Source organism: Pararge aegeria, chromosome 12 (assembly GCF_905163445.1).
Source record: "Pararge aegeria chromosome 12, ilParAegt1.1, whole genome shotgun sequence".
Classification (NCBI taxonomy): Eukaryota; Metazoa; Arthropoda; class Insecta; order Lepidoptera; family Nymphalidae; genus Pararge; species Pararge aegeria.
In genome coordinates, this window is record NC_053191.1 from 10146291 (window position 1) to 10172728 (window position 26438).

Consider the following 26438-nt stretch of genomic DNA (forward strand, 5'->3'; position numbering starts at 1 on the left):
TCCGTCCGTTGTGGTCGGCGTCTGACGCGTCACTGCGCCTGAGTACGCGCGGCGACTCGCGAATCCGCTCGACTCCAGCCGAGCGTCGGAGCGCGAATGCGCGCGTCAACGCGCGTCGACGCGCGCTTCCATATTTACATAGCACAAATTTGTACTTAAATAGTAGAACAATAAAGGTGAATATGCTTTAGGCGGAGAAATATGACGCGTCGCGTCGCTTCGACTCTGCGCCAGTGTGAGTTGAGCCTAATACTTCCGACCCCAAGCTTAAACAATCCATACCGGGTAGCGCGCAGTGAGAAGCAACAAAGCGTCCTTTACCTTGACCTTGATGCACAGACCAAAAACGCTTTAGATAGTACGCTTTTTGTTACCTGTCTTATAATGTGATTAATCTTTTCGTTACTTTTCTTCTAATTATAAAAACAAAGCATATATATTTGCTATATAGTATAGATTTTTAAAACACAAATATTAATGAAGAGTTTTTAACTGTGTATTAGGCTCAGGGGAAAATGCAGTATAAGTCTACTCTATTACACACAATACAATAAGAGTTGGGGTTGTAAGTTCTAATATGCAACGTCGTAGAATTTTCAGCAAAGACGTGGCATCCCGTTATCGATCTCGTGTACAATCTCCAGGGGCGTATTCACTAATATTAGTCGCAATGTTTCGGCGTTACAATGACGTACAATTTTATAGGTGCCCAACGTCATGCCACTACATTTATTAATAGTTAGCCATACACCCAAACCAATTTCAAAAAAACTTTATGTAAGGGATGTCTATAACCTTAAAGAAAATTTTGAAACTATTAAAAAAGTATCATTTATTTTGAGTTGTAAAACAGAAGAACAAACTGCAATTTATTAAATAAAAATAAATATATAATTTACGAATATATATTGTTGTATTGGAGTGCAAATAATATTTAAATTATATTCGTAGTTTCCAAATAAGATATCAATCAGCTTACAATGGTCTTTTTATTAAATAAAAAAAATACATCATTTCAGTTCTATAAGTACTTTAACAATTTAGTAAACTTTTACCAAATCAACACTCCAGTCTAACCTGAGATCAGAATAAATAAGACAGATGTGATAATATATGCAAATTTGTATCCAAAATGCAAGCACTTTGGCAGGATATTTCAAAGAAATAGGAGTTTCAATTGATATTTTATGTTCTTATAATTTAAACCTACAATATAATCTTAAACTAACACCTTACATTTTAATGATTTACATTCATTAATGTCTACCTATAATATATTTTCATAATACATTTATTTGAAATTATTTCACATAATACAGTATTATTATTTTTAATTAAAATAGGCAGACAATAACTTATAATTGTCACAGGTTATACAAGAAAGGGTTGCAAATAAATTACTTAACAATGATTACTGGAAACTAGAAGTCTATCTTGCATAGTTGCACATTCATAACTTTCACCAACTATTATACTACTACAGTCAAGTTGCAGATCTTACCTTCTGAAATTTAAATTTGTGACATTGAAACCACATCACACAAGTCACTTAAAACAAATCAAATGATGCTAAAACATGGAAGGATTACAAACACAGTTTCTTGATTACATTGGATTTATACACTGAATTTACACCTTATCCTATTAATTTATTTCTTCATTAAAAAATAAAATGTTTGCTTGGTTAGTGAAAATAGTCACAATATCCTTTGATTTTTAACATTATAATATCAATGTTAAATCTATAAATGGTGTTACATAGCTTATGTTTATTTACACAATACTGCCAGAAACCATGGAAGTGCACCACTGACAAAAAAGTTGGGCAAAACAATATTGGTTATTATAACTCAGTTTTCACACTTCCAAATTTTAATGTTATTTACCTTTAGCAGTTATGGTCACTGATGATTTAGCTGGCTGCGGTATGATAGTGATCTCATCACTTATTTTTAGTGGTTTGAGCATTGGATCTGTGTCTGAATTCTTAGCTTGAGGGGCCGAATTTTTCTTGTCTATTACACGCTTGGCTACAACACTGTGAGCTGAATAAACATGATTCTCAAACTGCTTATACATGCCAAAAGTTGCAGTGCACACTGTACATTTGTAGGACAGATGGGCAGGCTTCAAGGTCATATTATGATCTCTAGAAACATGATTGAGCAACTTCCACTGGTAAACCCTTCCACATACAGGACATCTGCCTGCATCTTTGCCTTTGTTAGCAGCTTCTTGCATTGAACTAGTCACCAAGCCATGTGAGCCCAGCAAGTGCCTTTCCAGACCCTGATCTGTGAAGAACCTAAATTGACACTTTTGACAATTAAGTGGAGGTCGGTTATAAATCATCTTTGGGTGGATCTTCACCTTGTGTATCCACTGCATGTGATTACGTAGTTGTTCCAAATCTTTAATATACCCATCACAAATTTCACAAATAACAAATGTAGCCTTTGAGTTTGAAGTAGAATTTGATGACGAAGGTTGTGGTGCCCGTGGTAGGGGTGTTATTGATATCTTAGGTGTAGCTGATAGATTTCCTTGACTATTAGGTAAAATTGGATAATTAGAAATTGTGGTCCCACTAGGAGGATTGTTGTGCATAATCATAACTCCACTGCGAATTATGGGCACACCAGAAACTGGTGCACGTGTAGGGCCTGCCAGGGGAGGGCGACCTCGTGGGCGGCCCAGGACAGGCATATTCGGTATAACAGGATTCAACATATTCATTGGTGGCCGTCCAAGTGGACCCATTGCAACTTGTGACCGATTGTAATTAGTTTGATATGGTGCTACAATATTGTTTCGAGCTCGAGATAACTTTGGTATCTTTGCTGGAGGCTCCCACTCAAGGGGTGGTGAGAGGTTAAATTCAGGTTTGAACTTCTTAGCACAAGCAATAAGGTGACGTGCCAGCTTAGTTTTGCTATTATCTTCAAAATGACAACTAGGACACTGCTGATAAGCAGGTGCTCGTTCGAGTCTCCCCCTTATGTTATGTTCTGCCTCCATGTGGTACAAAATGTCATGTGGACTTCGAATCTCAAATGAACAGGTGTTACATTTGTATATATTATTCTTCATATGGGGTGCTTCCAAATGATGAGACATAACTAAAATAGATTCAGTTTTAAAACTACAGAAATCACAGCGCTTTTGTTCAAGAGAATATGGTGCATTCAATTTCTTACTGTACGCTAAATTCTGATTCAATGATGCGATTGCAGTTTCAGTAGCTTTAGTGCTGCGACCTGACTTCTTTTCTTTGTACATCTTCCTGTTTTGTGATTTCAATAAATCAGTTTGTACATACTCCTGAACCAAGTTAAGCCCAATGTTTATAAAAAACTGCCCTAATGAACAATCAAAATAACTGTCAGTTTTACCTTTAATCCCCTTTACAATCATATTTATTGGATCTTTTACTTCTTCCTCTTTATCTTTAATAACAACCATATCACAATCGCTAAGGCCTTCTTCCTCTGACTCACTGGAAGACTCTCCATCCCAGGAATCATCGTCTTCTTCAGTTCTGCGCTTCCTTCGCTGCTTTTTCTCAAGCTTCTTTTCCTTTGCGGCCTCCTCAGCAACCTTCTTTTTCTCCTCCTCGCTGTCAGGTTCCTCTTCAGGTGTCTCACCTCTCTCAATTTTTTCCTGCTTGATTTTATCTTTTTTTTCCTTTTCGGCTTTCTCTTTGTCTAATTTTTCTTGTTCTTCTTTGATTTTAAGTTCTTCTAGTTCTTTGCCTAGTTTATCTACAAACTCTCTAAATGGTTTGAGAGATGGTTTTTCATAAACATAGGGAACAATAAATGAAGGAGCTTCAACAACAAACATATCATCTGTTAAAGATGGCAAAATATTTGGTTGGGCAGCTGTTACATTGTTTTGATTTGTTCGAGCAGGAGTTGACTTGCAACTGATAGGTGTGATAGTTGTTCCTCTAGCAGCAATGCTTTGGCATAAGTTCTGCGCATCCATTGAGCTTGATGAAGTTATTTTATTATGAACAGGGAGGGAGGAACTTTTACCTGATAAAATTGAATTGGTGTCAATAATAACAACAGTGGGCTCCTTATTATCTTCACTATCATGTGAATCCGTCTGTTTTGTTGCTAATTCTGCCAGGCTTTTAGTATCACTGATAAGTATTGGTTTCATCTTAGCAAGAGATTGATTTAGAGGATCCTCAATGGAAACTTCCTCCACATCAGATTCTTCACCCCCATTTTCTAGGGGCTGTTCCTCTTTTTCTTTATCTCGATCTTTATTGCTTTGTTGTGACCCTTCAGAGCTGTCATTAGAGTCCGAACTAGAGTTTGAACTGTCATCATCATTTGTCACTACACAATCTTCTTCGTCACTGGTTATTTCATGGACTTCAGGGCTGTCCCTTCCATTGGAACCACCATTTTGGTTTTGAATTTCATTTTCTGTTTCATTCTCTGACTCACTGCTGTCGTCCTTGGGTTGGCTGCCCTGTGAGGTATCATCATCACCCTCGGTGCGTTCATCTATAAAATGAAAAACAAAACTTATAAAACAAATTATAGCTCAAGTTCTTTTATTTCCCTATCTAAAATCATTAGAATTAGTATCTCTAGAATGGGGATTACTCTACTACTGGGATATGAAGTTGATTCCTAAGACTTTGAATGATGAAGATTATTATAAATGATGACTTTGATAATCTTTTGGTAAGGTTTTACTTTCGTAAATTAATATTTGATTTATATTGATAAATGTAAGTATATGTTTCTACTAAAAAAGTATAGCTCTAAGTTACAACTTTGTAATCATAAAATTGATAGTCTAGTATACATCTAGTTTATGCCACAGATTTAGAGATGATAACATCTGACTGCTAAAATGAATATAACAAAATAGAAGTGATTAAGTTTAATGCTTTTTTAAAAGACTGATCCTAAACAACAGTCTTGCAGTAACAAAGTCTTATACTTTGAGTTATATGTTGTATACTTCTAGGAACTAAAAAAGAAGAATATGGTCATTTATGAAAAGCATATTTAATTTTTTTTTTTTTTTTTTAAATATATAATACATAACAATCATCATTCCTTATTCAATTGATGTAAACAAACTGAAAAGTTGTATTTTCTGCAATATTTGAGTAGAGTATACGTTTCTAAAGTTGCCCATGTCTGGCGTCAGCAGTCCGCAGACGCCAAAAAGTAAAAAAAAAGTAGAATATAAAATTAACCTAACGTAATTTGAACTACGAAATTAACCTCTAAATTTGGGCAAACTAGGAGAAAACTATTAGTTCCTAAGTTGGAGCCTTCAAAGAAATGCATTTTTTTCGTTACGTAGCGTCGCTAAATCATGTGGAGTCAGGACCGCCATATGGGATTCCATGGCATTACTCCGAAAACATAGTTCCATCATGTTTGATGATAGTTATATTGGAACACCTCAAAATTTTGATTATATGTAGGAGTAATTAATCAGATTTGGTACCTGTAGCCGTAGATATAGACATTTTCTTGAGATATTTAACGTAAAACCAAAAAAATAGCACAATAGCACAGTAGCGGAAACCAAACCAAATCAAGCTGTCAATTTAAAAGGTTTTTAACAACGTCATTTTCTGTACCAGCAGAACACACAGACGCTCTTGTAACTTTATTTGACAGTGTAGGTACTTAAAATTTACATTTCAAGAATCAAAATTATTCACAATGTAAAATATTAACTTAACATTTTTAGATAAAATTTGAATTATAATAAATGTTAGAAAGCTACTGTTAAAAGGGCAAAAGAAAGTCTGGATAGAAATCGACATAGAAAAGACCTTTGCTTAGATAGAGGGGAATGGGAGAGTTCTCAGCGGGGAAGGGACGCGGTATTCCATAATGGGAAGACAGAAAAAGCGCTAATTTTAAAAAAAAACGATCATGTGCGAGTAGAACTCAAAGCTGAGAGGGTTCCCTACTATTTAGGCATAGGGACCGAATGGAATCGAAAAATGGGAACCCTTATGTACCTACGTGTAAATACGACAAACTTCCTTGACGGTTAATTTTCTAGCTACATTCGGTGCATACATGCGGTGATAGCCTAATAGTTAAGACTTCGGCTTAACTTTTGGGTGCCGAGTTCGAATCCCAGCACGCATCTCTTATTTACAAAAAATATCACTTGCTTCAACGGTGAAGGAAAACATCATGAGGAAACCTGCATGCCTGCGAGTTGTCAATAATGTCCTGAAAGGCGTTTTGAGTCCACCAATACACACTGCGACAGCTTGGGGCACTACAGCCTGAATTCTTCTCATTGTGGGAGGAAACCCATGTCCCTTAGTGATCCGGTAATGGGTTGATATCATGTACATGCAGGGCATCCGAGAAATAAACTACCACATAGGCTAGTCTAGCCTGTTTCGAATAATAAGACATGGATCTAAACACTCTGCACTCCGAAGTGTTTTTTTAAAGAAATAATTGACAGGCTAATCAGTAATAACACTTCGCAGGGCATGCAAAGGCCACAGCATTGCAGCAAGCAGCCGCTAAGCACCAGAACGGCTGAAACAAGCATTGTGGTAGTACTTTTCCGAACTGTCTTTGTCACAAACGATTAACTAACTACATCAATAAATAGTTTTTTTTAATTAGATAGCTAATGCAGCAAGATGATATTAGTGCACACTACAGGTGCACTAACCTAACCTAATTAACGTTATTATTAGTCTGACTGATCGATGGTTCGATCAAAAAAAAAAAATTTACATGAGAAATTAATTTAATTAAGTAATATAATTGCGTTTGGCCTGTGCTGGTTCACAGGGTTCCCGTGTAAAAGGTTTGACAAAAGGCCTTGAGCAAACTAACTTTTGCTTCCTGGCTACAACAGGCAAACCTGTGGACCAACAATTTACAGCACACCGCCAAAACCCTAAACTCCCGTTCTATGTCTACATCTTCCTTAAGGTCATCGGTTCTAGATTTTACGCCCACTGTGTTGTTATGCCTACAGCCAGTCTGATTTTTCGCTCTCTTTACAAAAGTCGTGATTGTGCTATGACCACTGTGGTCAATCACGACTTTTTCAAAACTTTTTCAATTTATGTTTTTAAATTCTAGATCTTGTAATACCTTCTTAGGAGGAATAAATCTAATAAACTTTTTTTGTTAGACTATTTATTTAACAGTTTTAAACATTAAAAAAAAACTTAATTTATTACAACACAAAAATAAAATAAAGTAAAATACATTAAATATAGTTCTTACACTTATAATACTAAGACACACTTGGTTACCTTGTAAAACTCTTTAATCGATTATTATGAATGTTTTATACTGATCTTTCAGTCTTCTTCTTCTTCGATAATCTGTTCTTCCTGTATGGAAGCACTTAGTGCCCCTTCGTCTGGCTTTCTAATGACTCCTAAATTTTCAGCAGTTTGTAAACATTTCTCTGCATATTCTTGGGCTTTTTTTATTTCAGGATTATCCAATTTTGTAAGAGCCATTAATATTTCCATTACATCAGTTTCAAATATTTTTGCAGCTGTGTCTCTGTCACCGTTTATTATATTATAAAGCATGTATACACCTCTGTACTGAATTTCATTATTTGGATTTGCCAACAAGCATCTCAATGATTCAACCCATGAATTCAGATCAAGCAACTTCCTACAGCAACCTTTACTAATGGAGGTCAGAACACAAAGGGCACCAGCAGCAGCCATAACTGTGTCAACATCTTCTTCCTGACAGAGTAAATACAAATATTTAGTTTTATCATTATTTCCTTCAAAAGCTTTAACAACCTCCTCAGATTGAACTAAATTGCATATACATTGTGCTGCAGCTCTTGTCAGCATAACATGATCTTCGTACAAATAATGTTCAATTTTAGCTAAACCACCTTCCTTTAATATTCTGTTTCTTGTAGTCTCATTCATTCCTGCTAAATTACAAAGTGCCATCAGAGCTTCAAAGTTTTCTAAAGCAGTACAATCAGGATGTAGCAAAGCTATCAAAGGTCTTACAACTTCTAAGTTTCTTTGGCCTGGGAATGCCACTTCAGGATTAATTGTAATACCAATTCTAGCCAGAGCTTGTGCAGCTTGTTTCTTTCCATTGTTAGTCCCTTCAACAGCTAAAGGAATAAGCACTTTGGCACCACCCTGTTGCACTACTATACCCCTTAAATCTTGTAAGCTGCATATGGCATTGAAAACTCTAGCAATCAACTCTCTTGAATTATGACTTTCAGTTTTGGCCAATGCCACTAAACCAGTTGTCACTCCCGCTTTACAGAGAATTGTCAGCCTTTTATTCACAAAATCTGGATCATCTAATTCATGCTGCTCTGGTATATGATGTTTTGCAAATTTTGCAAGTTCTAACATTTCTGGCATTAGTTCTTGTTTTTCATATGCATTACACAAATTAACTAATGTAGTCACTACACCATATAAGCAGGACTGATCACCAGATTTTGCTAGTTCAATAAGAGACTGGATAGCTAATTTATTGTCGACCAAACTCTCCTTCACATCTGCATCCAAAGTTAGATAAGAAAGCCCTTCTGCTGCCCATTTTCTCATATCTTTATCTTTAGCTGGATTGACCAAAAATTTTGTACAGGCTTCAGCTAATTTTTTAGTTGATCCATCAGCAAAAGGACGAATAGATGCATCATCACCACCAAAGCTTCCAATTTTACACAATCCTACTAATGCTCTGACTCTAACTGCATCATTTTTGCTTGCATATAAGCTTTTTAATATATCAACACCCTTGTTTATGATAGTTCTGGCTTTGTCTTTCTTTGACGCAGCAGCTACCAAGCACTCACAAGCAACTTTCTGCTGTAACGGATCATCAGTTTGGGCCATGACTAAAATCATCTCCATAATACCTTCTTTTGAAATAATATAGTTACCTACATCAAGTGGTCCACGCAAGAGTGATGTTATAGCTACTGTTACTCTTACCTTGGACTCCAAGTCAGGAGTCAACAGCTTATCCTTGACAAAATCATCAACTTGACTATGAAACTTTTCTCTTGCCTGCTCATAATACATATTCTCATATATTCTAGCCATACAGGCAGCAGCTACTGTCCTGGAAGACTCAGTGATATTCATTGCAGACTCATATTTGTATTCTTCTAATTCACTGCAAACCTCAAGCAAACGGTGTAGTCCTCTTATTTCTACAAACCTTTCAGCCCAATTTAGACTACTAAAATGGCAATTTCTCATAATCAGTTCTATAATGGCATCTCGAGCTAAACCAGTAATAACTCTATTGGTGATAGAATATGTCAAACATGTTAAAAGTGTATCAATTTCACTCTTATACTGTTCACATAATGTAGGGTCCGGTTTGGTATCCTTTTTGGTATCCATTCCTGAAAATGTATTTAAAATAACTTGCAAGCAATATTGAGCAGCGTTAACCCTTGCTTCACTATCACTATCAATGATTTCTAAAAACCAAGGGATGCCAACCAACTTGATAATTTCTTTTGTCCTGTCTACACTTCGTTTACAGAGTTGGCCAATCACCCTTATAGCATTGACATATATATCCATGTTTTTCTCAAATTTCACAAGTTGTTGTATTTTGTTGACAACACCACTTTTCATCATCTCTTCTGCACCAGTATTTTCTTTAGCCAATACAAGTAGGTTAACAATAGCCTTTTCACGTTTTTCTTTGTCTTCACTTATTTCAAACACAAGTTTAAACATCTGTTCCACTTTAGAAGATGTTTGTGCTGCATTCTTGACTCTTTCTTGAACAATTGCATATAATCTGGACAGCACAGGTTGGACAGCTTTATTACTGGGATCGACAGTGAATATTGTTTTAGCATCTCTGTAAGCCTCCTCAAATCTTTCTAAATTTTCTAATGCTTGAGAGCGTCGGAATAAAGCTTTCGGATCTTCAGGAGTAATTAATAAAGCTTCATCACAATCTTTTATTACTTTGCTGTATTCTTTCAATTTGAGGTAAGCTGCTGCACGATTCTTTAAATATGTAGCGTACTCACGTGTGTCTTTCTGAGATATATTGATTGCCTTACTATATAGGGACACGGCCTCTTCGTATTTCTCAGACTTAAAGGCTTCATTGCCTTTATTTTTAAAACTTTCTGCTTCAGTAAGATCTATCATTATTGTCAGATATTTGATACTTATTTAATATTTGCACTTTAACGAATCTTGATTGGCACTGCTTTTATATACCTTGTGTCAGTGAATTTTCTGGCAAGTTCTCGTAAATCACAAAAATAGAAAATGTATTTTTGTAAACCAAAACTCAAGAAATTTGATGTTTAGCACCATTTGACACATGACACTTCACAGACAATCTGTTATTTGAAGTTGGCCGGTTCCGGCAGGTATAATTCTTAGTTATATGACAACGAGAATAGAAAATCCTAAATATCAAATCCAGAGGCTTCCTGCTTCACTTTCTACTATGGAAAAACAAATCGTTAATAATAGGTATAAAATAGTACTGCGTACCTACTATTACATTCAATTAATATTCTTACAGCATAAGCCGGCATCAGTGCCTCAGAGAACGTAGTTACATATAAACGTAGTTATACCAGTAAATAAATAATCGTAGATTAATGAGCGGAGTTTAGTAATATCAAAGAATATACAAGAACTTCTAAAATAGTACTATTCCGGGACCTATGTAAAATTCAGAACACTCAAGAAGCGCTTGTATATTCGTTGATATTATTAAAAACTCCACTCACTACTCTACGTTTAATTATATTTTAATTTTCACTATGACTACGTTCTCTGACGCACCAATGCAGGCTTATGCTGTAAGAATATTAATTGAATGTAAGTAATCTTAAATTAATGGGTTTTGGATATTTTAGCAACTAGCAATTGCTACTATTGAAATATCGTTAAAACTAACAGTAATAATTTACTAAAGACGTAACGTTGTCATCAATAAATTAGTTATGACAGTTCGCGACTCATCAAAAATTATACAGCGTAACCCCGTAGTAGACTGTTTAGAAAACAAAGCTTCAGCTGATGATCAAAAAAATTTTTGCATCTACGTCTTTCCAAATTACTGTAGTGTTCAATTTCAAAATCATTTTATGTATATTTAGTAACTAGCGTAGTTTCGGCTTTACTTTCATATATTCATAACTATGCGATTATAAATAATTTACTAAACGCGTAAACTGAGCATGATAAACAACTTTCTTTTGTGAAATTTAAAACAATATTGTGTAAATGTCTGTTTCTTTGTGTGTTCTACGTATAGAAATTGATGAAGAATTACCCGGAATGGGTGATACTCTAGCTGAAATAGGTGTGTAAAAGTATAATTATGGATATAGCAGTGTTCGTAAAACTCTTAAAGGAAATATGATGACCTTCTCGCATGAGGAACATACTTCCTCATGCGAGAAAGTCTGCTGCTTAATCCTCATTGGCCGTTTTCTAAATCCATTGTTGCCATTGATGTTGGTGCCATTTTTCTTGTACACAAATTTCTTATATTAAACTAAACTGACTCTAAAGAGTGTGCTACCCTTTTACACAGTAAAAATTGGTGCCTTTTAATACAGCTTTTTAAATCTGTCTCTCTGGAAAGACAGAGTATGTGCCAACTCTGTCTTTCCAAGTATTAGGTATTTAGGTAGTGCCAAGCTTTTGCTATGTGCTTTGTAGAGGGGCCACAGTGAACGAGAAAAACATAGAAGCATAACTACTGCTCAAATATAGCCTCGGTGGGAGTGTCTTATGAAGTGTGCCCTCATGCTAGTTTGCTAGTCACAATGCTAACAGATTCACTGCCGGCCAACCACAGCTGGTCCAGGGCTTCATGACTTACAGTAGAACCAATCATATGTAATATGCAATTCAATTCATGGTATATAGACATATTGGTACCCATTTTGAATGACAATTTGATAGGATCTTGACACCACCAGCAGAATTGATGCCTATATTTCCCATTGGAAAGGCTAGCACCTTTTTTAAATATGTCAGTTTAGTTTACTTTGATACAAATAAAAATGTCCATAAATAGTGCTAAAATTTTCTAGAACTAATTTTTTAAATTTAAAATATTCTACTAGTCAAACCCCTTAATTTGAAACCCATATAAATAAAAATACTCATATTTTAGAGGTGGTGGCAATGTTGATTTGAAATTTGTCATAGTCTTATTGTGGGGGTGGTGAAAAATATGTTCTCAGCCTCATTATGTGTGGCGGCTAACTTGGGCCAACTTGCATCTAAAACAGCTGAAACAAAGAAAACCTGCAAACAGACGGACACAGACAGAGACAGACAGACAGACAAACAGACAGACAGATAGACAGACAGACAGACAGACAGACAGACAGACAGACAGACAGACAGACAGACACAGACTGACTGACAGACACACAGACAGACAGACAGATAGACAGACAGATAGACTGACAGACATAGACAGACTAACATAAACAGCCAGATCCAGACAGGCAGACACAGCCAGACAGACTGCAGTTGCAATGTCAAAAATCTTTATCTTTAAATTCCTTATAATATACCGGATGTTTGGTGCATCGTGTGCCAAATCGAATCTGATGATTGGAGGGGTCTTTGGCTATCTCTTCAGCCCTCGTAAAAAAATCTTGCTCAAACGGTTTTTTTTATACTGATTTTAAATTGTTTTTTTAAAAATTGTAAAAATTCTACATTTAAATTTTAATAAAAAATAAAGTTGTTAAGTATTAATTAATTTTCTTTTTAATCTTTAATTTGTAACGTTTTACGCTTCTTTTGAAACTAGAATTACACGCCAGCAACATCTAGTTTTTGTTTTACAGCCCCGCAAAGTTTTTTTTACGTAAAAAAATAAGCTTGAACGTCAACTTTCGGTTTTAATAAAAAAAAAACTAAAAGTGATCATGTTCTTCCAATTTTTTTAAAACATCTCTGGACTGTCCCCTTTCTAATGGTGTGCAATATGCCATGAAAAGTAATTAGTAACATCACTAATTTTCAAATTTTCTAAACTTAGTCACAATTTTCTAATATTCAACAGATGAAAGAAAAACAAGTTTTTGCGTAAATAAAACTCACAAGCAGGTAAAATTTTTAAATTTCGTAGGTTTTACTTGAAATAAAAATAATACATTGCATTTGAAACATTTATTTCATAATTTTTACAAATTCTGCTCAAATTGTTCACCCCTGTTTCGAATGCAGGCCCGACATCTTTGACGTATTGTTACAGTTGTAGTCCGAAGCCGTATTTCGTTCTTAATTGTACCGAAGGCCGCTTCTATGCGTTGTATTAGTACCTCCCTCGTTGGGACTTCTGTGGCGTATACTAGCTCTTTGGCACGTCCCCAGACATAAAAATCTAACGGAGTTAAGTCTGGGGAACGTGGAGGCCATGCAATAGGCCCATCGCGCCCAATCCACGAATTGGGGAACACATTATCGAGGTATTCCCTCACAGTTAAACGCCAATGCGCGGGACAGCCGTCATTTTGAAATACTATGGGCACATCTTCATTAAACACGGGCACCTCGGCCAATAATTCCGGCAGATCATTTTGCAGGAACTCTAAATAATTATCGCCATTTAAGTTATCAGGCAGGTAGTGCGGTCCAATTACCTGATTCCCAATCACTCCTGCCCAAACGTTCACACTAAACCGTCTTTGAAAAGATTGCTGTCTTTTGGCATGTGGGTTTTGCCGTTTCGGTGCCCAATGGTGTAAATTGTGCAAGTTAAGAATCCCTTCTCTGGTAAATTTGGATTCGTCAGTCCACAGTATTCTTTTTAAAAAATCAGGATTATCCACATCTGTGTGTAACAAAAACCGACAAAAGTGCATTCGTCTGTCAAAGTCGCCACCCTCAAGACCTGCAACAACCAAAAATCTTTTTAATTCCCCTTGAGCAGTAATTAATTGCACTAGAAGATTATGGATACCTGCTAAACAAAGGCAACGTCAAACAAAGGTTTTAAATTACGTACCTTGAACCGGAGTCTCGTGGAATGGATATTTTTCGTTTTGTCGAAGGACTTTCCACACTTTCCATATTGAAATATCAAGTTGTGCCGCCACATATCTAATGCTTCTTGTGTCGTCTTCCTCAAAAAGTGCCAGTATTCTCTCGTCCACTTCAACATTATGTCGCACAACATGTCCCCTTGGTTCATGAAAATTGACACTCCCAGTCTCGCGTAAACGTCGGTATGTGTCTTGGAAGACTCTGCGGCCAGGTAATCGTCGACCAGGAAAGCGTTCCTGGTAAAGTCGTTGCGCTGCACGAGCGACACCACGGGCTGCACCATAAACCATTATGATGTCCGCATATTCCTCGTTAGAGTATGTCGTCATTGCAACAACAAAAAAGTCAACAAAGTTTAACAATAACACCAAAAGTAAATAAAACGTAACAAAAAACAACAAAACTTAACGAAAACTAAATAAAAGAATCGTGGAGTACAGTAAGCTAGCACACACGTTAGGCAGCAGAGGCAGTGATGTCTCGACTAAAAAATAAGATGGCCGCCGTGTCGACGCGACGCGGGGCCCGTTCGCGATTGGTTCAAACAGGTTTGCACTATGCAAGAAAGGAATAGAAGATAGATTTCGCTTCACTAGAGTGAAAAAACTATTTTTGCCTGTTTAAACGAACAACGGGCGTATAACTTTATGAAAGAGACAGAAAATGTCATCTGCCTTGTGAATTGTGAGTGTTATTTACGCAAACCCTTGTTTTTCTTTCACCTGTTGAATATTAGAAAATTGCGACCAAGTTTAGAAAATTTGAAAATTAGTGATGTTACTAATTACTTTTCATGGCATATTGCACACCATTAGAAAGGGGACAGTCCAGAGATGTTTTAAAAAAATTGGAAGAACATGATCACTTTTAGTTTTTTTTTTATTAAAACCGAAAGTTGACGTTCAAGCTTATTTTTTTACGTAAAAAAAACTTTGCGGGGCTGTAAAACAAAAACTAGATGTTGCTGGCGTGTAATTCTAGTTTCAAAAGAAGCGTAAAACGTTACAAATTAAAGATTAAAAAGAAAATTAATTAATACTTAACAACTTTATTTTTTATTAAAATTTAAATGTAGAATTTTTACAATTTTTAAAAAAACAATTTAAAATCAGTATAAAAAAAACCGTTTGAGCAAGATTTTTTTACGAGGGCTGAAGAGATAGCCAAAGACCCCTCCAATCATCAGATTCGATTTGGCACACGATGCACCAAACATCCTGTATTTTATTATTGTGATCAGAATCTGCCAAGGAGCAAAAGAAACGGGACAGGGGAGCACGGGACTCCAAGACAATCACAGTAGAGACTTATGCTAGTGTCCTCATTGGCCCAAACACTGATACTGGGATTTTGCCGACTAGTTCTCGACAATCACCACCAGAGAGCAGCATTCCAGAGGATAGTGATTCAATTAGTTTCTTCTGTGGCAATCCATTAGTTGAAGTTACAAAAGGGGTCCTGCATCTGTATAAAGAAAAGTGAGTTATGTTTCTTATTTTACATGATCATTAAAGGGTGTTATTATTAATTGTTCTAAATTATGCTAATTTGTTTGTACACCATTACACGTATTATACTGAAGAAAAGTATGATCATATCAAATAGGTGTAAAATTTGTTCAATAGTGGCAACTGCAATAGTATCATGTACCAATTATTTGTTGTACAGTAAACTAAATGTTTCATTGGCTTTCAAATGCTAAATCTAGTGCTATTCTTTGTGAAAAAAATAGCACTATATTTCAGTTTTCATAACCTTTGTGTCATAGATGATTTTAAAATATATTGTGATATTAAATTTTTGTCTGGATAATATTCAACAGTTAAAAATATCATAACTTTTTCTTATCTTGTATATTTTGTTTCAGTGAGTTGAAAGAAGCAGAAGAGGCCAAAACACTATGCTTACTCTCTGTGCCGGGTGCACTAGGAGCAGCTGATCTGTTGGCGTTTGCTGCAGCATGTCAAAATGACATCTCACATGTTAGAGTTTTGAGAGATGGCTCACCAGACCATTACATGGCACTGCTTACGTGAGATTTTTAATTGATTTAATTTAATTGTATTTTCTCTTTAGGAAATGATCTTTAAAAAAAATAATTTTACCAAGGTTACCCACAAGTTTGTATGCAAATTTTCCACTTAAAATTTCATCCTCTATTCTGTTTATTTTAATGTCTTCATTTAAGGGTTGTTAGAAAACACAAAAAAAAGCGTTTTTTTAAATTGGTCTCACATTCTTTTTAAACAAATCTCACTGCACATTTAAACTCAAGAGGAGTAAGACATTCATGCAATTTCTCATTGTCTATTTCTGGGTTCCTTTATCAATTTAATTAAAATACTAGTAGATGCCATATTTTTAAAAAACCTGGTTTCCTTATTTTTATATCCCATCTTTGAAAATAATTTTTTACAACAAACAAACAATATCTTTCAGCCCACATTACATACTGTTACTCAGACAGACATTTAAACCACACATGCACGACACATGCATTTAAGACACATGCACTGGATTCATTTGTCTGTTTAATTTGCAAGAGAGTTTAAGCTGACCATGCATGTTATCTGTTTTTTATGTGTTCTGCAGATTCCGCACATGTCAGTCAGCCCGAGAGTTTCACGCAGCGTTTTCCGGCGTCCCATACAGCAGCTTGGAGCCCCAGGCGTTATGCCACATGGCGTGGGTTTCGCGAGTGGAGTGGGCGCGACATGGCAGCCCGCCCGCCTCGCATACAGAATTGCCGACCTGTCCCGTTTGTCTAGGTATTTTATTTTTAATTTCGAATTTATATTGTATTTATCATAAGATTATTTTATCGTATTAGTTGTTCTTTAGTAACCAAGCTGGAGTTATATTCACGTATATTGAACATATTTTTAACTTACAATTATTGTTCAAAATATGAGCGCATTTTCAATATAAATCCACGGCTCATGGTTACGGTTATAAACAAATCTTAATACTACACTATCGTTATCTTTTTTTCAGAAAATTCGTTTCGTTTAATTATTCCATTCCAACCATTTCGTTTAATTATGAGATTTTCATAATAAGATATTGTGTGGCTGCCGTCGTCACTACAACCTCTTCTTCCCCCGGGTTACATACTAAGCAACTTAAGGAATAATACGGAGAACAGACAGAAGGATCCTCTGGAATCAGAGTTAGTTAGTCGCATCTGCTGAGATCACCCCAGTCTATCCAGCTTCTTTATTCAAGCTGATGGCTTTATTCCAGCTGTAGACTATTATAGGCTACTGACATACAAATCTTAGTGACAGAGATTAGAAATGTTGTGATGCCGCAAACGATACTCAGAGCACGTTAACAAAACATCTGTAACAGCAAGCAACTTTATTGTAATTTTTAAACTACATTGCCTCTTAAGCTCTAAAACAACTAGTGTGTTGAAAAAATAAACAAATAACTACATACTTATACATAAAACAGACTACTCACATAAACAAGACTTTTAATAAATATGAAAAATAAATAAATAATTTTAAGATATTTATTTATTTATTTTGTTATACATTACATTTGTTTTATAAATATAACCTAAAATACACTATGTAAAACTATATAAAATGCCCAGCGAGACACAGTTCCTAAGATGCTGGCAGCATTGCCCCATTGGCCCGCTCTAGGATCATCGGTAGACTCGTTAACCCTTTTCGATAATTCTTTAAAAAGAGCTCGTCCCTCCGGACTCCATGGTCCCAAAGTTTCTACTCCAAAAGGCACAAAAATGAAACTGCTATCCAGGTTTTCATATTTACGCCTCTTGGCCTGCTCGGCACTGGTAGCAGCCGCACCCATCATTGGCGAAGTGGCCAGGATGTGTGATGCAGCTATTAATTAATACATATTTTAGCAAACCATAGATACTAAAATAAGATTTATCTTATTCATCTTTATTGAGCGAGATAATGAGCCTTAAAAGCAATTTTTAAATATGCCCAGTGACTTATGCCCGTTTTCACTAACGTCGAATAAGGCAATGCCTAAATAAGTAACACGTAATCTAAGGAAATTCCTAGGAATATTTAAACCGTTTACCAATAGTTATCACCTAAGAGTTGGTTAAACGTTTTTTTCTGTAGACACCGCAGAAATGTAGGTTTCGTGAAATCGGGTATTTCAATATGTTCATGTAGCGTATCCAGTTTTTTCACGATCTTATACCGCGTGAATTATTGATCGCAGAGCGCATGGACGAGAGCGTTGCGGGCGTGCTGAGCGTGCAATGCGCGCACGCGTTCCACGCGGAGTGCCTCGTACGCTGGAGTGACGCGCGCTGCCCCGTGTGCCGTTGCGCGCAGACACCGGAGCCGCGCGAGCATGCGCTCTGCCTCCAGTGCGAGAGCGACGGCGCAGCTGCTGGTATGTTCTCTTTCCTCCATAAACCTCTTTGACTTTTGTACGTGCCGCTGAGCATTTTTATCAACTTAACTGATATACACTATAACTATGACGTTGTTATTAAATCTAAGCCACTATGGCATCAAAAAAGTTGCACTCAATTTAATTGCCTCTTATCTAAGTGATAGAATTCAAAGGGTACGCATAAAAGACACAAAGTCTAAGGGATCATCTAACTTAATGGGTGTCCCACAAGGCTCAATTTTGGGTCCCGTTATATTTTTGGTGTATATAAATGATCTACCACACCATGTCAGAGGCACTTGTGACATTGTAATGTTTCAGATGATACATCTCTGATTTTTAAGACTGATAGAAAAAAAAATAATTTTGACGATGTAAACCGTGCTTTGTCACATGTTTCAAACTGGTTTACTGTATAAACAAAGAGAAATATAGGCTACCTTACATTTTTTTTTTTTCGTAATGCTAGCACCTATTCATACGCTCGTCAAGATTATTAAGAACAGTTTGAACTGTTTCAACGTAAACAAAGTAAACCAGAAGTTGGGGTACCCAAAACTCCTAGCCCAATAAAATAAAAGATAAATTTGCGCCCAGAGGCCTCGTTCAAGCATGATTTTTCCAATATTTAAAGTAACTTCAAATGGCGCCTTACGTCGTTAGTCCTCACATAAATAATTGGTGAAACGTTTTTCTCTGGGAATCACCTAAATCACTTCACATTCAGAGAGTTGACCCGGCGTGCTCTGTAGTGGGCGGTACTGTAATAAATAATAATTAGTGTTTCACTGCCTGGGCACAGACCTCCTGTACAGTATTAATTGACAAACGAGGCAAATGGCCCACCACCCACTTTGCAGAGCATCCTAGAAACACGTCCAATCTGAGGCATATGTGTTAAGCAACATGTACCTGTATTAACACCGGCAACCAAGCCCTTCAGAGCCCAACCAAGAGAACCAAGCCCGTAACACAGCATTGCAACAAACTTTTTGCTTAGCGGAAGAAATAACAGACGAGCTCTTCACAAAATGACTTGCAAATTTAGAGTGTTGAAATTTTGTAAATAGAAGGGGAAGGCGATGAGTCTAAAGAAGCTTCTGGTATAGCGGAGGGACTTGAGGCAGGATCGCTGTGGATCTGCCTAATCTGTGGACACGTCGGCTGCGGCAGGTTGGTACACCTTGTTTGATGAACAGTGCATTAGCCAAATACAAAATTTTATAGAACCCGCTATTAATATTCGTTAATATTCTATCTCTTATGAATTTACAATTATTATGTTTAAAATATATAATATGTTCATCAAATTGAAACATGTTATTCCTTAATTTTTATTAGGTTATTTTTCGAACGTATGCGCTTAGCATACGTTGGTTTTTTTCTTTAGCAAACCAAGCTAAATAATTTACCAATTTGTAGATGAGAGCTTACTTTTCACGGACACTTTTTGAAGAGTTGCAGAATATTAAGTGTTTATTTCCCCTTACTGCAATTTTACCTGATGGTGAGTGATGAAGCAGTCTAAGTTGGTAACGGGCTAATCTGTCCGGCAGGGTGATTACGTACCGCGCGACAGGCTTGCGACAGGCGTAAATCTTGCAACCACTGCTGTCAAACGTCACTTTCTATACAATAAATAAACAAAAGTGACGTTTTCGCAAGATTTACGCCTGTCGCAAGCCTGACGCGAGATACGTAATACCCCTGCGGGATATGGCAGTTATAAACCATTCCCCGCATCGGTTTCTACGTGACTGGAACCGGAATGCTTAAAAATTTGGGGCCGTCTTTGTCGGTTGGGCGGTAAGCCACGGCCTAAGAGAGCCTCCTAACAGACCAGATCACAGCAAATTCAGTAATTATAAATCCATAAATTGCACCTCTCAGCTCTCGCCACTGCGCCAGGTTGCATTCCTGTAAAGTCTATGAAAGTATAGTATGATTGAAGCATTTAAAAATATTTAGGTATCGTTATCTGTAGCAACTGTAATACAAATCTAAAGGTATATCTTTATCAACAGTAAGAAGAAGAAAAAACTGTTACATAAATAAATGTGTTACAGTTTAAAACTATTTATATCTGAGAAAAATCGCATGTTTTAAACGTGGAACCTTAAAGTTTAGATTCAAATTCTACAATATTTTAATTTCTTCCAGATATGAAAAGGGGCACGCGGCTAAACATTTTGTGGCTTCAAATCACACTTATGCATTACAGTTGGGTTCGAATAGAGTTTGGGACTATGCAGGTAATACAATTATTGAATGAAAATATTCTTTCACACTCAATCACATGCACACACATACATTATCACACACAGAACACACACACACACAGGTCACAGACGCACACCAAACAATAGCTCATGGACGTGCAACAATAGCTATTGTTTTGTGTGCCTCTGTTCAGTTCGATTTGCGAATTCAGTGTTTCACAAATCTGAGGGAATCCGTGTATTAAGTAAAAAGTAGCCCGTGATAATCCAGCTTATTATTGTCTATCTCTATTGTAATTTTCGGTCAAGTCCGAGTAGTTTTTGCGTAAGAATATATACTAGCTTTAAAATATAAATATTTTATATACTAGCTGTTGCCCGCGACTTCGTCCGCGTTTGTTTTTGTTTTTAAATAATTTTTAAGTTGTGTGTTCTTGTAAAAAAAACCGGATGTCGAATTTAAAAAAAAAATTTCAATCAAAGTCCTTAAACTTTTCGCCAAAACCTTTTACTTTTAATTTCCGATTAGAATAAATAAGAAAGTATTTTACTACTTTACAAATAAAACTATTTATTTGAATAAGAGTTTCTACCGGCGATCGAATAAAAAGAAAGTAAAAGCTGCTATTGCTTCTTTACTCTGATAGTTAGATATATTCCCTCGCGAACGTTTTTCTAAGTAACAATGAGTCTAATAATGTAGTACGTACCTACAGCCTATGTTACTTCGTGATAGTGTAGATTTTTTTTGGAGAAGAACTTGTTAAATCAGACCATTACTTTCGGAGCCTTGAAGCATTGAATTAAGAACATACTCCTCATTCAGCCTTTGTTGTATGCATTGAATTGTGTCCAAAAACAGTTAGAACTACCCGAAACTCCGCGGGTGTAAAGTGAGACGTGCTCACTTTACACCCGCGGAGTTTTGATAGGACACAATTTTTTTTCCATTTTCCCATTTTATGGTAACGCTTAGAAAATTTTTAATTACTGTCGACTGCTTAATAGTATAAAGTGACTAACCGTTTGTTCGAGAAACCAATCAAAAGTGAAATGATTTTTGATGCTTCAATATTAGTCGTGTACACGGTTTCTGTATGTTCTTAATTCTGTGTATAGAAGCAAGTAGGATTTGGTGGTCTATAATAAAAGAGTTCTCGCAACTTCATCCATTCAATTTCGCAGGGGACAATTTCGTCCACCGTCTGGTACAAAACAAGGCTGATGGTAAACTGGTGGCGGCTGATGGGGGTTTAGCGTCGGACTCAGCTTGCGGCGGGGAGGGAGAGAAACTAGACTCGGCGCAGTTGGAGTTCACATACATACTGACTCAACAGCTTGACAGCCAAAGGATGTACTACGAGGAAAGAATTTCCAAGTTAGTACTTTTCTAACGCCCCTTGGCCCCGAGGGATGGTGATATTTTTTTAGTCGGTCCGTTCGGCTGTTTTATGAATGGAGCTAAAACTATTCATTTTTGTCTGTTTTGTTTCGGGGGGGAGTTGCCCTCCCCTGCCCTGCATTACAACAATGCTGTTTTGCGACAGAAAAAAAAAGCATGGCGTTAGTGCTTTTCCCCGAATGAGCTCTGTCACAAAAAGCTCTACTACTATTGAAATGTCTGATTTTCGATAAAAAAAAAATTAATAAGGTTTATAAATTTTTTATTTGTTACTTCTCAGGTTAGAGTGTGATCACATCGCTCAACAATCCGCAGCGGTTGAGCGTGCGTCGAACGCTGAGGCGGAAGCGGCTACTTTGCGCACGCGTGTCACTGCGCTAGAGAGAGAAAATAAAACACTCGAGCGGAAGCTTCAGCATCTCACTAGCAAGTCAGTTCCGATTATCATCATTACTCTTTTTTTAAACGACTTCAAAAAGGATTCCGACGAATTGAGGACCCCTGGTTCTCAATTCGTCGGAATCCTCTTTTTTCTTTATGTATGCGATTACTAGAAGACGCCGGACGCTTTGATAAAATCTTGTTTTAAAGGGCATTATTTCTTTTATAGAAATCGGTAAAGCTGTTATAAAAAAAAACAACAATAATGTAGCAAACCAAAGTAGCAAATTTTTGTTTTTTAGTTCCTGGGCGTATTTTCAAGTCGGTTTTTTTTTTTAATTTCGTCATCGTCTTCGTCGTCGTCGTCGTCATCATCGTCATTATCATAAACCCATAACCGGTCCATTACAAGGAACGGGTGTCCTCCCAGAATGTCCTACGGGTTTAGCCCGTAGTTTACAACGCTGGCCAAGTGCGGATTGGTAGAAGTCACCCACCGTTGTGGGTGACTTCTAGGTGTGAACATGTGTGTATTGTCGTAGTGTATAAATTCAAATTCAAATTCAAAATTTCTTTATTCATGTAGGCCAATCACAGGCACTTATGAAGCGTTCATACATACATGTATGAACGCTTGGATGGGTTGGAGGGGATGATGATAACTTCGTTCGCCAACATATACCTAAAGCTACGCGGGTTCCAAACGCGCCCTGGTCTAAGAAGAGCCCACAGCAAACTTAGTCGGGATTTTTTTTTGTTATCACCATCTCACAGTAAATCTATTTAGCTATGAAGCTAGAGCAATTCATACCCAAGCTTTCTTATCGTTTAAGTTATCCTTAATATTATAATAGGATTTTTCTATATATTACTGCGAACATTGTATTCCGCAACAAAAAAATACCTCCGAAATGTGATGTCAGAGTTATTTGAGTAAAGTTAGAGTGTTCTGTTTGCAGAGTATCTGCGCTGCAACAGGAGGCGTCCGAGGAACGGGGTTTAGCGGGTGGGTTGGCAGCTTCTCACAAGCAGTGGCAAGAAAGAGCGCAGAAACGTGAGGACGCTTTCCTTGCTGAGGTTACTATTTTTTTTTATTATACAACCTGTAAATTAAAACCGAAATAATACTTTACAGGCTTTAGAAATACATTATGGGCTGTCTCTGAGACTTATTGGTGAAACCGAAAAGCTAGCTAAACTGTCAATTTCCAGTTTTTTTTTAAGGGATAGAAGCAATGGATAACGTTTGGACGGCCGATTGGCGAAGTGGATAGTGACCCTTCTTTCTGAGTCCAAAGCTGTGGGTTCGATTCCCACAACTGGAACATATTTTGAGTGATGAGCATGAAGGTTTTTCAGTGTATTGGTGCTTATATATATTATAAGTATATATGTATATTATTCATAAAAATATCCGTCAGTTATCTTAATACCCATATCCAATACAAGTTAAACTTACTTTGAGGCTAGATGGCAATGTTTGTATTATAATATATTTATATTTAAAAATAAATTCGCTCATTCATATAAAACTATTTACTTATTTCCCTTGGTCTCTCGTCAGTGTTATTTTATGTCGAAAAAAATAAAATGTCATTGTCAATCATCATTTTTAGGCACACAATGTAGTTTTAAAAAAAAACAAATAGGGGAAGAATATTTAAAAAGGTTTTTCACATTTACTTTCAACTTTTAATATACGATGTGAATTACGCATTTTGTTGTATATACGAGTATATATCAATAATTATATTTACTTTACTTTATATTAAAATAAATTGTCTTAGAAGTTTAGATAACTGTGTAGTTCTTAAGCTTTGCGTTTCCTTCCCTTTAATAGTTTACATATTTCCTTTACATTCACATTGACCTATACCTGTTGTCAAATTCATAATTTTATTGCAACATTTCGATACCAATGTAGATAAAGCAAATAATTTACGAAGTTTTGTTATATTTTACGCAGTCCGTGAATCTGACAATATATCTAACATAATATGTACTAAGGTGTTGTGTATTTTCTATTAAAGAAGTTTCGGCACCAGCCACGTTTATTATCACTTAATTGTGGTATTAATCGTTAAAGCTCACCAATCCGCCCACAAAACCATCTCTCCTGTGAGAGACGAGTGGCCTTTGCCCAGCAGTTTGACTTAATAGGCTGCGGATGATGAGGATGATGTTCTTAAGAAAATGATTTTAAATTCAGTGCGTTACATTTCTCGTGACGTGTATTTACAAATTCGTTTTTTTGGCTCCAGGTGGCAGAACTAAAAGACCAACTACGTGACGTAATGTTCTTCGTGGAAGCACGAGGACAGTTGGAAAAGGTAGACGGGGCTACGCAAGACGAGATAGCATCGGCGAGTGTCACCGTACAGGCGCCTGTAAAACCGCGCCGCAGACGGCGATAAGCGCGCTTCTTTATATTAGGGTCGGTTCAAGCTGAGCGATTACGCTGAAAGTCTATTTTTTCTAACTAATCTTACAATGTAAACAATTTTTTCATAACTTGTTACTGCAAAGTAGGTTTTAAAGAATTAATAAAAATTTAACATCCTTAAATTAAATCTCTGTTTTTTTTAGTTTCTAAACATGAAGGAGGTTCTCAATTCGACTGTATGTTTAGAAATGAAATGTGTGAGGCCAAATAGTGTAATCATATTTTTGTCGTTCAGAACACCTTAACTATTAGTCTCGGACAATTTAGAAATACGATATCTTTTTTTTTTTGGTACTGTGAATTCATTTTTGATCTTATCTGGTCCGGGACAAAACGTAACGCTAAGAGATCAATCGTTTCAGTAAAGAACCTTTTTATCAGGGTCGATTCAAAATGAGCAGTATCCTAACGATGAAATCTGTGAGTCTTAGAACTCGGTCTAGGTAGACTTTTGGAACAGTCAGACCAAACCCACGCCTGTTTTCCGACACCCCCCCCCCCCCCCCCCCCCCGGCTTTGGATAAGAGCCACGTCACGATTACTTAAGAATTCATGATACATCTTAGAATGCATCTTACCTAGAAGTGCGAACCCAGTCAGGCGCAAATCTGTGATCGCGAAAAAACAAACCTTTATTTCAATCTACAAGTTGCAGATTAATTCTGTTACGCCCGAAGTTAATAATCAATCTAATCCGAAATCTTCAGATGTCAGATTGAAATTGTTATTGCTTTCCTTAAGATCTGATAATTAACTCAGGACGGACGTGTACATCGGATCGGTTGGATAGTTTTAGGTCATAGTGCAATCCGTATTACAATGGAAAAATTGAAATTCTGATTTCCAAAGCTAAGGACCATTAGGTCGTGATATATGACTTGACTTGGCAAGACTAAAATATTGCCGTCCTTGTACAAACTTTTTAGTTTCTAAACATGGCTTTTTTTTTAATTTCGTAAAAGCGGAAAGTTTTGTGGACTTTTCCTTTTCACTATAAATTGATATATCTTGAATCGCATCGCTTCCTTGTGTAACTTTGGCCTAACTGTGATCGAATTTTCGTGTTAACATCCCAACAGAGGGCATCGACTGTGAATTATTATTATTAAATGTAAATTTAAATTTATTTCTAAAGTGTGTATATAACTTAAAAAATAAATTAGTACAAATAAATATGTGGCGGTTTTACTCAATTACAATTTCTTTTTGACTAAAACATCATGACGAATGCGGCATGATTAATAACCGCTTCGTTGGTCTAATGGTTAGCATATTGATTGGTGTTGAATTTTTTATCATTATTATTGTCAACGCTTATACTATAAGTGATTTTTTGTAAATCTAACATACACAGACACAGAACTCTATCTGTGTGTTTGAAGTTTTACCCCTATTTTACCCCCTTGTCTCTTACCTACCTTGTTATATACTAGGTGTGCCCTGCAGTTTCGCCTACCTGGGACGCAGCGCTGATTCTGAAACTGCATCATACCTTACACCTACCTAATAATAATTACCTAACAATAATTCAGTTCAGTTCAGTTTTTTCAATCGTAG

The 26438-nt window shown here is 36.5% G+C and overlaps 3 protein-coding genes across 3 annotated transcripts; 1 reads left to right on the forward strand and 2 right to left on the reverse strand.

Annotated features, from left to right (window-relative positions):
* Positions 1-970: 970 nt before the first annotated feature.
* LOC120628041 (MOG interacting and ectopic P-granules protein 1-like) lies at positions 971-5614 on the reverse strand. The gene is made up of 2 exons (XM_039896227.1): positions 5485-5614; positions 971-4520 (listed from the first exon to the last, which is right to left on the reverse strand). Exons 1-2 carry the CDS (start codon positions 5504-5506, stop codon positions 1879-1881), a joined length of 2664 nt encoding a protein of 887 aa, XP_039752161.1. The 5' UTR covers positions 5507-5614; the 3' UTR covers positions 971-1878.
* Positions 5615-7218: 1604 nt separating this feature from the next.
* On the reverse strand, positions 7219-10512 carry LOC120627808 (protein unc-45 homolog B). Its single transcript, XM_039895857.1, has one exon. It carries the CDS (start codon positions 10157-10159, stop codon positions 7334-7336), a length of 2826 nt encoding a protein of 941 aa, XP_039751791.1. The 5' UTR covers positions 10160-10512; the 3' UTR covers positions 7219-7333.
* Positions 10513-11043: 531 nt separating this feature from the next.
* On the forward strand, positions 11044-25332 carry LOC120627809 (BRCA1-associated protein). Its single transcript, XM_039895858.1, has 11 exons — positions 11044-11333; positions 15285-15522; positions 15912-16076; positions 16637-16812; positions 18257-18433; positions 19507-19609; positions 20597-20688; positions 21841-22033; positions 22338-22487; positions 23398-23515; positions 24700-25332. The coding sequence occupies exons 1-11, from the start codon at positions 11255-11257 to the stop codon at positions 24850-24852; spliced, it is 1644 nt and encodes a 547-aa protein (XP_039751792.1). The 5' UTR covers positions 11044-11254; the 3' UTR covers positions 24853-25332.
* The last annotated feature ends 1106 nt before the right edge of the window (positions 25333-26438 follow it).